At 36.3% G+C, this 11,670-nt stretch overlaps 1 protein-coding gene and 1 long non-coding RNA gene across 2 annotated transcripts; both read left to right on the top strand.

Moving 5' to 3' along the window:
• The first annotated feature begins 1,338 nt into the window (after nt 1-1,338).
• On the top strand, nt 1,339-10,151 carry LOC114721595 (phosphoinositide phosphatase SAC2-like). The gene is given in 16 exon segments (XM_028907456.1): nt 1,339-1,907; nt 3,177-3,381; nt 3,657-3,822; nt 4,455-4,680; nt 5,269-5,345; nt 5,649-5,836; nt 5,913-6,010; nt 6,133-6,266; nt 6,350-6,478; nt 6,950-7,316; nt 7,751-7,872; nt 7,994-8,060; nt 8,062-8,108; nt 8,777-8,947; nt 9,746-9,898; nt 10,082-10,151. Coding segments are annotated over 16 exon segments (2,319 nt in total). The 5' UTR covers nt 1,339-1,808.
• Nucleotides 10,136-11,076, top strand: LOC114721602 (uncharacterized). Its single transcript, XR_003738098.1, has 2 exons — nt 10,136-10,170; nt 10,533-11,076. It is a non-coding gene; the product is annotated as an uncharacterized LOC114721602 (long non-coding RNA).
• Nucleotides 11,077-11,670: the final 594 nt, after the last annotated feature.

Genomic DNA, 11,670 nt, shown 5'->3' with positions numbered 1-11,670 from the left:
AAGTAAGTGAGAGATAAAAAAATATTAAAAAGATATTATAGTATTTTAAAAAAATATGTCATATTTTTTATAATCAATTAATTTACCTAACTTTCTTAATCTAATTAAATTAGTTAAATAAGTCTTATGTCAAGAATTAAAAAGTATTTGTCAAAAGCCATTCGTTGAAATAGGCTATCAACTACATATTCTTATGCACCCTAGTTTCCACGAGTTTTGACAACTCTATCATCTTTTTACTTGTCATTCCCTGGCAAAACTTAGGCGCCAAAGGATCAATTAACTTCACTTGAATTTCCAAATGATGAGAGCAGCATATCCCCTAGTCGAAATCAAAGTTGGAAGATCAAGTTTCACAATTTTTCCAATTCAGTTACCCAACGCCCTAAAATGTCTTAACATCTTATCATAATATTCCATAAGCAGGCTCCCAAACCTCACCCAAATAGGTGCTTCTTCAATCTTCTCATTCATTAGATCAAAATAGAGCATTAGGCCATCATTCTCTCATCGTGTTCTATGATAATTTGTGGATCATCTACTACAAACAAAGTAATGATAATGCTACCCCGACCCTATTTATAAGACTTTATTTATAAATTATAAACAACATCTTATAATTAGAACCGAATATAATATTTACTTATAAATTAAACAGTACAGGGGTCGTTATTGTTGGCATCTCCTCTATAATTTCACACAATCCTTATGAAATGATTCGCAATTCTCCATTATTCGTTCGATGAGTGTTGTTTCAAGCAACTTTACAATTAAGCTCACCTCAAATGACTTTCCAATTCTACTATTATATTCCTCAATGAGCACAAACTCAAGGATGTTTCATATCAAAATTTCCCGCTCCACCACCACCTTGACTGCTACCTTCTTCGACTCACTCCTCCGTCACATTGGCACTCGCCGCCCTTCATTTTGACCCCATCATTCACCGTCGATCAACCTTCCTCCAAAAATTCTGGAGCTTCCACATTTTGGCTCATAATCATACCCCATCCGTTTGACCTTCCGTTTACTTTGTTAGAGGAGATCCGCCTCTTTCGTCGTGAGCCTCCGAATTTCAGGGGTGAGAGCGAGAAATTCTCAACACTACTTAACTTCCACTTTGATTTTTCACTCAGTAAATCTATAAGTTGTTACTGATTACCGCCGCCACATCAGAACGACGGAGAGAAGATCGCCTCACAAGTTGCGATTTCCAAAACCACATTGTAAAATTGATTTTTTTTTAAGAAGGAATTTTCGCTTTTTAAAAGTTGTCTTGTTTTTATATGCTTTGCGTTATTCATCTTAAAAAATTGTTATATTTTTGTGTGGATGCAGTCGCCGAGGCTGTGGCTTTCTTCTTCTCTCCCTGGCTGACGATCTGACATTCACTTCCTTTTCTCCTTCGAACCCACCAATCACATACCAAACATAGGAACCACTTCTTCGTCTGCTTCTGCTTCCCCAATACTTCCGAAACCAGCGTTTCTAGATTTCTCCTTCACGAGAGCGGCGTGTCTCCCTGTCCTGATTTTGATTTCAAGCTTCCTCCCTTTCTTCCCTTTTTTCAATGCTTTCCGTTTCGGGGTCTCATTGTATATACAAACTTCTGTTTATGTTCTTACAGATTCTTTGATGTAATATCTTGAGACATTTATTGTGTATTGAAGGGGGGCCGTGATCAGAAAGAAATTCCGGCTGTTTCGTTCAATTTTTGTTGCTGTGCTTTCTGTTTTAGTCTTTTGAAATTTCTCTTGGTGAGCTGGTTGGAGAACCCGACCTTTTTGGGGCTCGGGATCTAAATTCTGATGGAGCCAGCGAATGAGAAGCAGCAGAGCCATATTGCCGATGGAGCTGACCTCAAGTTTGGCTATATGCAGAAGTTCAGCCTCTATGAAACTCGATCGGTATGGATGAACTTCCCCCCTCCTATGTATTGAAAATCATATCTGCATTTCTCTCGGGTATTTTCTTCTCCATATATTGAAAAAATGATTCCCATGTGCATTTTATATGGTTACAAATGTTCCAGCTGTTGTTCATGATGCGTTAGGTGCGGCAAAAATCTTAAGAACCGTTAGTACAAACTTTTTCAGAAATTAGTGTATTGGGATCCACCTTTCCACCGAGAAGGTAGATACGTTCATGTTAATAGAGCTTTCGGTTCAATATAGCTGTCCATCGAGATTCTTGATTATCATGTTTTTCAAGACTACAATGAACCAGATTTCCTACTTCTTCTTTGCTGGCCCAGCGAATTGTTGCCTTCTTCCTACTGCTTGTGATGGAAATTATAGGCCGAATTTTATATCCTAGTATAAAATGATTTTGCAGGCAAATGGCGAATATATGGATTCCACCGTTTCGCAGTATTTATTACGCTGCATATATATATATATATATATATATATATATATATATTTTCGGTTTACATGGGTGTAATGGGTGATCACGCTGCATCAGCGTCGATGTCCACTTTCTAATCATTTCACAAGAATTTGTTCATTTGGCTTGACTGTTATAAACTTAACTGTAACTTCTATTGATTGTTTATGTAAACTCTGACTTCGCTGCCAAGTTTTTAAACAGAGGAGCTAGAGCTTTGCCTTTTATTTTCAAACTTGACATCTTTAAATGTTATGCCTTTTAGTTGTGAAATTTTACTACACCTGGCAGTTGCAAAAGTAATATGAACGGGTTATTTCTTGTCGGCAGCATTAATTAGGCATGTGATTTTCTGGAAATTTTGATGAAAAGGGGGAAAATAAAAAAGGAACTGGTACCTGGGAATTAAAAATTGCTTTCTTCTTTCGGAAATGAAATTCAAAAGTAAATTTGTCATAATTTTCAACCGCAAAACACATCCTTAACTGTCACTTTACCTTTATCTGGTCACTTTTTTCTCTCCTTTATTTTTCTCTGTCTATTTCATATGTTTATTTTTTGTCTCACCATTCTTCAAGGACATTATGACAGGTAATATAACGAGAAGCTAGCTGATTTATTGATTGCAAGGTGCTTTTAAACTTGGGATATTGCACGAGCGGTCATTTGTTTGTCATGGAATGATTATATAACCATTCGTTTCATATCTTCATTGATGTCATGAATTGCTTAGATTTACTTTCCTTTATTGGATACAACTATAAAGCACTCTATCATTCTTCTATGGACAGAAATTTTACATGGTTGGAAGAGATAAGAACAGAACCTTTTGGAGAGTCTTAAAGATCGACAGATTGGAGCCATCTGAACTAATTATCTCAGAAGATTCTACGCTATTCTCAGAAATAGAGTGTTGTGACCTGCTAAGAAGAATACATGAAGGAAACAAGTCAACGGGAGGTCTTAAATTTTTGACCAAGTGCTATGGAATTATTGGTATGTTGATATATTCCATCTGCTACATTATCACAATATTGTTAATTTATTATAGAAAAATAGATATCTGCCATAAAGTGCATAGCATGTGGAGGAACCTTTATGAAACACCCCATCATATGGTGTTGGGTGTAAAAAAGAATTACACGTCATGTTAATACTGAATTTGAGAGCTTATTCCTGAATCTACAATTAAATTATGTCCTAATTATTTATGGCTGTTTTGACTTGAAACTGGAATATATCCATCAACTTTGTTTCTCCTTTTGATCCAGGATTTATCAAGTTTCTTGAGCCATACTACATGCTGATCATAACAAAACGGAGGAAGATTGGGTCAATTTGTGGGCATACAATTTATGCTATCACAAATAGCCAAATGATTCCGGTTCCACATGCTTCTGTGCGATCCAAGATGGCTTATTCTAATGATGAGAACAGGTCTTTAGTTCATTCTGCAAGTAAATGTAATATGTCTGTGTTGCTGAAAGAGACATAAAAGAGTAGCATTTAGAATTACACCCTGTCCAATGTACTTGGATGAGATGGATGTTATAAACTATAGTTGTTTATTTGAATTCATATTATTAATATTTAGTCAAAACATTCTGTCAAAGCATCATATTCATCTAGCACTGAACTTCTACAGTATGAGGAATTTTCTGCGGATTATATATAGATGATAATTTCAAGTTGGTGTACATACACAATGTGGGGTTCCTCAGAACCTCTTCATGTTTCTATGGTAAAATCCATTTGTCTCTTTTGAAGTAGAATGAATTATGCTTCTTCAATATGTTGGTTTCATGTTCTACATTCTATTGCCGGTTCATTTCCTGCAAATGTACAGGGGCAATCTTCATTGCTGTTGTGATGTAAATCTAACATTTTGAGTGAGACAAGGTATCACCGGGGTTTCACTGGGGAGATCACTTTCTTTCCATTTTACTTCTTTTGCTACACTTATGGCTTCATAAGTTGTTTTTGTGATCATTTTTTTTGTTTTCCTCATCCTCTCCACGGTATGAAACATCTTATTAATAGACTTTGCTCTTTCTTCTCTTGTGACTTAGATACAAGAAGCTTCTATGCAGTGTGGATCTTACGAAGGACTTCTTTTTCAGCTACTCATATCATGTCATGCATAGCCTTCAAAAGAACTTATCAGATAATAGTACAAGTGGACAGTTACTTTATGAAACATTGTTTGTGTGGAATGAGTTTTTAACTCGTGGAATCAGGAATATTCTGCAGAATGCTTCCTGGACAGTTGCCTTAGTGTATGGCTTTTTTAAACAGGTACGTATGAAGTCACCTTTTGAGGTTAATAAATGTGAATAATAGGGACTGTCGAAGGGAGATGACTGATGGGGCTTTTAATATACTAGCAACTTTTATATGTTTCTCTCTTTTCTTTTGTTTTCCTCCCTTTCTTTCTTTCCTTCTTTGAGTTCTACTTTAAGATAAGGTTGCCCTTTGAGATATGCCTAGAAATCCAGATATCTCATGGAATTTTCTCTTTCTTCTTGATAGTTACGGACTCAATCTTTAATTCATGTTGTTTATACAAGCGTTCCTCTATCATTATAGTACAAATAAATTCTTCTTGTCGCCTTTTACTCATACAGATCATTATAGTGTTCAGTTATCTTTTGTTGGGATTCATTCCTCAACACTGATTTGAAGGTTAGAATGACTCTCTGATATGTAGGGCATAGTTTTTAAGGCCTTGTTGCTGGGTGATTTTAATGGTTTGCTTACTATAAAGGCTTAAAGCCTTTCTCTGGTTGTGCCAGTAAATTGCATTCGTGCTAGTTAGTATATGTTTTGCTTAAGAATCAGTATTTTCCTTTTCATAAGTGTTCAGTTTCAATACATGGTGTCCAGGTCAAACTTTCAATATCTGACAGGGAGTTCAATTTAACAATCATTGCTAGACGTTCGCGACATTATGCTGGCACCAGGTGTGCACAACTTTTATCCCTTTGAGTTGGCCATTAACCTAAGCTACAATCTAATTCACAGCTGTTCGCTTTTGTTCCAGCCTACAAAAATCCTTATATCTGCACCCTTAACAGTTTGAATCAGTTTCTTTGAGTCTTGAATATATATGCTAGTTTTCCCATGCACTTCGAATTATTTGATGCATGCAATGTGATGTCTTGCGATGATACTTTTTCATTATTCTTACTTCTGAATTTATTTGTCATTTTTATTTTTCTTTTCATGAAATGACACTCACTTCATTTCTATATCTTCTGGTGTAGATATTTAAAACGGGGAGTGAATGAAAAGGGTAGAGTGGCTAATGATGTTGAGACAGAGCAGATAGTCTTCGAAGATGCTCATGATGGATGCCCCTTCCAAATAAGTTCTGTAGTGCAGATCAGGGGTTCAATCCCTCTTTTCTGGTCTCAGGAGGCCTCTCGGTTGAATATAAAACCTGACATTATATGTATGATATGGAACAACTCTCCATATTATGGCATTCATCTTGTATAGGTTATACTGACTTGGGTTCTTTTCCTCAGTATCAAAGAAGGACCAGAACTTTGAGGCCACAAGACTTCACTTTGATAATCTTGCAAAGAGATACGGAAATCCAATTATCATTTTGAACTTGATTAAGGTAGGATTCTCCACATGCAACAAAACTTTTTATGGCATTGGCACTGTTAATTTTGTTGTGTTTTGTCAACTATAGGATTTTTCCTAACTTTTCTGTTCTTCTAACCATCTTCTGTTTCTAAGACCCGTGAGAAGAAGCCTCGAGAAACTATTCTTCGAGAAGAGTTTGCGAATGCTATTAGGTCTATTAACAAGGATTTGAAAGGGGAAAATCGCTTGAGGTTCTTTAACTGGGATCTGCATCAACATTCAAGATGGTAGCCTGATCTTCCCTTCTTGTTCAACTGTGTAAGTTTTTCTCGTGTGTTATTTGACATGATTAGATAACTGCCTTTAGCAGCAAAGCTTCTAATGTCTTGACGCAACTGGGAAGAGTTGCTGCATATGCTTTAAAGTTAACCGGCATCTTCTGTGGTGAAGTAATTCCAATTCCAAGTCCAGAGGGATTGCTACAATACTCCTTCTCAGAGTACGAATTATAACAGCACCTTTTTAACTTTATTCATTCATGGCTTTTATTCTATACTGTGTCTACAATTGAAGTGTGTGGTGTTCTTGTTTCTCGTTTATAGGCAATCAGAATTCACAATATCTTCCCGAATTTGCATGCATCTTATGGGGAAAAAAGCTGAATTTATATAGGAGCTTCATATCTTTTAATTTATACCCATTATTTTTTGATGTTTAATTAAAAGCGCAAGTTGAAAGTTTTCTCTAACATTTCACTTGTTGATGCACGTCCCTTGCATGGATCTATCTATGATAATATTTATTAAATAAGATGGATAACTGGGTGAATTTAATGTAAAAGAATTCCCGTAATTTCCTGCCAGTGCATTACTACGCAGGACAACTGTTTTTTCTCAAATAAGTGAGCATATTATTTAATTCAATGCGTGATAATAATCATATTGCTGATTTTGGATATAATGTGATGCAGGAATAAAAATATCAGCGATCAGTGTGTGCCAGAACAAGCTAGCATCAATGAGGAGACAGTTGATGGACGAGTAGAAAATGAAAATTATTATTGTAACCTTGAACTGCGCAGAGATTACAGGGTCAAACCTCAGATGTTTCAAGCAGGGGTCTTAAGGACTAATTGTATAGATTGTTTAGATCGTACCAATGTTGCACAATTTACTTATGGACTAGCAGCGCTAGGATACCAGCTACAAGCTTTAGGACTTGTGGAATCTTCACACATAGACCTTGACAACCCTTTGGCGAAAGAGTTAATGGCAGTCTATGAGTCCATGGGCGATACATTAGCGCTTCAGTATGGTGGTTCTGCAGCGCACAATAAGGTATTCTTTCTAACAATTAAGGTTTATGAATTGTGAAATGTGACATGAGATCAGAAGCCAAAATAACTTTGCTTAATGTCTAGTATATGCACTTGTGCAGCCAATGATTTTGGGCACAGTTTCAGATGATTGTTTCCAAGTAAACTGGATCGTCTGAGTTATCATAGATTCCTCAATTGACATAGTATTGAAATGAAAGCTTAAACAACTTTGTAGTGGTGTGGTGTGCGTATATTACCTTCTCCTATTCACTTGAGGAGTTTTTCGCAGATTATGGGGCTGTGTAATTCCTATGAACTATGAAAATTTCTCCAGGCTACCGACTTTGACATTTAAACTGTCATGATTACTTATCCTGTTTCTCTAGTAAAAAACTTTGGCCTGATTTTAGTGCTTCCTTAGTCGAACATTTTGCACTTGGTTCTTCTGGACAGATATTTTCAGAGAAAAGAGGTCAATGGAAGGCAGCAACACAATCTCAGGAATTTATCAGAACCCTACAGCGTTATTATAATAACACCTACTTGGATGGTGACAAACAGAAAGCAATCAACATGTAAGTGTTTTGCAGTACTTACATGATAGCAAGGATCACAGGATCACACAAGCTGTGAATTTATCCTAGTTGTGTTAGAATAGAACGTTTGACTTCTTAATTTACTGTTTATTTTGCTCAGATTCTTGGGGCATTTTCAGCCACAAAAAGGAAAGCCAGCATTGTGGGAGCTAGATTCAGATCGTCATGTTCACGTTTGGGAGGCATGGCCCATTTTTTGGTGGCGACAGTTTTAGGTAGAGTTTGACTTTTATGCATACCTGTTTCTTTCTTCTATTCCATTAACATGGCTTTTGAGTGGTGGTCTGTGCTGATCAAACAAATAGTCTATAAAAAGAAAAACAAGAAATTGGAACCTACCAATATATGCTATATATCTAAGCATGTAAGTTCTCTTAAATTTAGTCCTTTCATGTGCTTTGCTACATCTGATTTTGCCTCCAGAGTAATCCTCAAATTGAAAATAGCGGTAAAGCACAATGATGGAAGTTGATAATTTTGTGATTTAAGGAATATATAGTGATTGTGTTACTTCGCGTTTCAAAATTTGAAATTACAAAGCATTTAAGTAGGTTAGAGGCCTAAAGGTGGCATGAGTCAAGACATTTCATTTCTGTTTCTTCAGTCTGCTCAAAAACAAAATGGCCTTCGTTCCTGTCAAGTTGCTGCTACTAGGTCAGACAGGCCTGAAATGTATTACTCTAAAATTATATGGCTTTCTCATGTAGTTGACACGCGGTCTGGTCAGCCTAAACTTGCGACATTTATATAGACGATACTATAGGGAAAGAAGTTTCTTTGTCAAATACACTTTGCATGTGTGAGGATGACAGTAATTGCTTGCCAGTTGTATATCCTTTATTTGTCTCTTCAACTATTATTCTCTAAAAACTCTCTTTGGTAGGTCAATTTTTAAAAGATCGCTATCGGCTGGAAATATTCCCCGCGGAAATGATGCAACAATCAGGAACATGGATGTTAGGCGTAATCACCCCTCTGAAAAAATAGTCAGCCATTGTCTTTCGGAGTCTACTCCCGATATTTTCACTTGTGGAAGTGATCTTTGTCACTGCAGGTATGGTTAGGTTGCATTTTAGATGCTATGTGGTTTAGCGGCTGTTTGTGTGTGTGTATCTGTGTCTTTGTTGGTGATTTGGGGGTAGGCTGACTAATGGCTTATCTGTTGAATGCAATTATTTAAATTCTGAAAACGAAGTTCTTCTTGGAAAGTAGGATGATCTAAATTTTCAAAAGGAGTGGTTTGTCTCACAAAATAAGTTAAGAGGTAGAGTATGAGAAACGTTAATGAATCACTTTTTGAACCTAATTATATGCATACCGAGAGCACCTCGAAGCCACGCTGGGGCAGACTTAGCCTGAGTCAACAGTTCAACAGGTTGCATTTCTTTATACTACCTCCAGTTCTTAATATTAGAGCTAGTTGACTAATTTGAGTAGATTAAGGATCGGAGGTAATATTTGTCAGGTCAATGAAGCTGTGAAAGCTGGTTTGGTAAATGCTTAAGTGCCCTGCTTAGAAACAGATATTAAGGAGTAATATGTTATAATCTCATAAATGGATGTGGACTTTTCTCGTTTTCACATGTAAGGAAAGCTCTTAGAACGCACAAAGTAATAAACGGCTGCTTGTGCACTTTCCTGGATAACGGCTTCAATTTGTTGATATCTAAGGAGTGATTGTTTTCCTTGCTCTCCTTTCTGTCAAATCAAATATTTGTTGTGTGAACGAAATAAAAATGAGAAATGGCCAAGCAGTATGGTGACAACGAATGATATATGCACTGTATTTTTTATGCCTTATCATGTAAACCATCCAAATCCTTGTCACTGATGCTTTGTCAATATCTTACAGGCAGATATATAAAAGAATTCTTGAGGAATGGTGTGATGAAAATGGTCATATTTGTTATGATGAGCATGGAGACGCTTGTGACTGGTCAAATTTCCTTGATCTTGACGGGCTTTCTTCTTCTGGAAATTCTTGTGAAGAGGAATTACTTGAAAGGTAGTTCTTGTGATAATACTATGCATTTTACTTTGCTACAGGACGAGCGAAAGTACTTTCATCGGTTATTATTTAAAAGAATGTATATATTATTGCTAATTTCTATTTTGTCTTGTTTGAGTAAATATTGGATCCTGTCTTTCGAGTTCTGTTATGACTGGAAACTGATGCTCATGGCTACAGGTCAACCAGCATCTCATCAGAGAATATTGTGAATGAACTAAGAACTGAAACAACCCGCATCTGCAAGTGAATCAGGATCCAGTATGAAGGTCAGTTTATGTTATGTTAATGCCAGGATGTAGAATCAGATGATTTGGATTTACTTGGAAAAGATTTAGAACAATAAGAATCCCAATAACTTCCAAACCATAATGCTTAACGTAAGATGCATGAACAGAATAGTATAGTTTAAGCCTATGACAAGCTTTAACATTCAAATTCATCGCATTTATATTGCCTAATAGAATTAATAAATGATATTTATTGAAATATAATATACTAATCTGCTTCATAATCGATTAATGTTATTCCAGAAGTTAATAAATATTTCAAAATAAAGCAGCTCTTTTTTCCGGAAAGTATGCTTAACTAGGAATTACACTGATTCTGTTATTAATAAATTATTTTTCAGGAGATGAAGCAGAGCGGAGAAGAGCTCAAAGAAGGAGCAGAATACCCTGAAAGTTTTGCAAACTGGATAAAATGGGGAGATGCTGTTTGTTTAAGTCAGAGTTTTATTCTAATCGTCACCTAAATTCGTCATCCGAAGGATGTGGATTTCTGTACAGAGGAAATAAGGCGGTAAGGTAACATCCGAAAGCAAACAGCTCTAGCACAAGCTAAGGCTGAGGCTGCTTTTGATCAGCATTCATACAGCAGTTTCAAAGTCATAGTTTTGACCCATTCTAGCAAGCATCACATAGAGGAGGTAAAAAATTATATCTGATTGGCGGTAGGCGATTACTTCGTCTCTCACTCTCTCTTCATAAATAAGGCAATATCTCCAACCCCTGTGTATAGTTTTCGTGACCCAAAAACCAAAAAAAAAAAAAATCACTGATGGAGCTGCTTAGATTAACCGGTTAAGTCCTGTGTATATAAACATGCTGACTGGTTCTCAGTTGGGCATCTAGCATTGTTAATCAATCCGAACTGCCAGGTTCAGTTCTCATTTATATTGGAGCTTACGTCGCTTACTTTAGTGTAGTTCATAGCTTACCCGACCTAGATAGTTTGTCTTCTATGTTTTGTATGAGCCGCATTTGGATAGCATTGTCCTTCAGAAGTATTTTGCTTGTATTTTTTTTCCTTGGATAAGTCAAATCCTTCCCAGGGAAGCTCGTGAGAGGGATGAAATTGTAGCCCAGAGAGAGGAGGGAATTAAGAGAAAGGAGGACCAGCTTGGTGGTTGTCTCTAGGAGGAAAGAGATAACCATTATATAGCAACAAGAAGATCATGATAGTATTAGCATATAGGAATGAGTGGGAGGTTATTAGAAATTAATTCCAAATTAAATGCTTAATAATTTGTGAGTTACCAAAATAATTTCTTTTAAAATAATCACTCACACAACATATATCCAACAGATTTCGGCACAATGATAAGTTAGCCCGTGCAAAGATCAGAGGAGGAGGAGAAAAAGACAAGATTGAAACTGTTAACTTTAAAGGATTATATTCTTAAGCATGCATTCGAAGCGCAAATTAGAGCTACATTGGGTTTGTTTGAAATGGTAGTAAAACTCTTCAAAAAGCTGTTTTTTAAAAGT

The sequence above is a fragment of the Neltuma alba genome, unplaced genomic scaffold, assembly GCF_004799145.2.
Source record: "Neltuma alba isolate B1F8T4 unplaced genomic scaffold, ASM479914v2 tig00012048_pilon, whole genome shotgun sequence".
In the NCBI taxonomy this organism is placed as follows: Eukaryota; Viridiplantae; Streptophyta; class Magnoliopsida; order Fabales; family Fabaceae; genus Neltuma; species Neltuma alba.
This window is presented reverse-complemented; position numbering and strand designations above follow the sequence as displayed.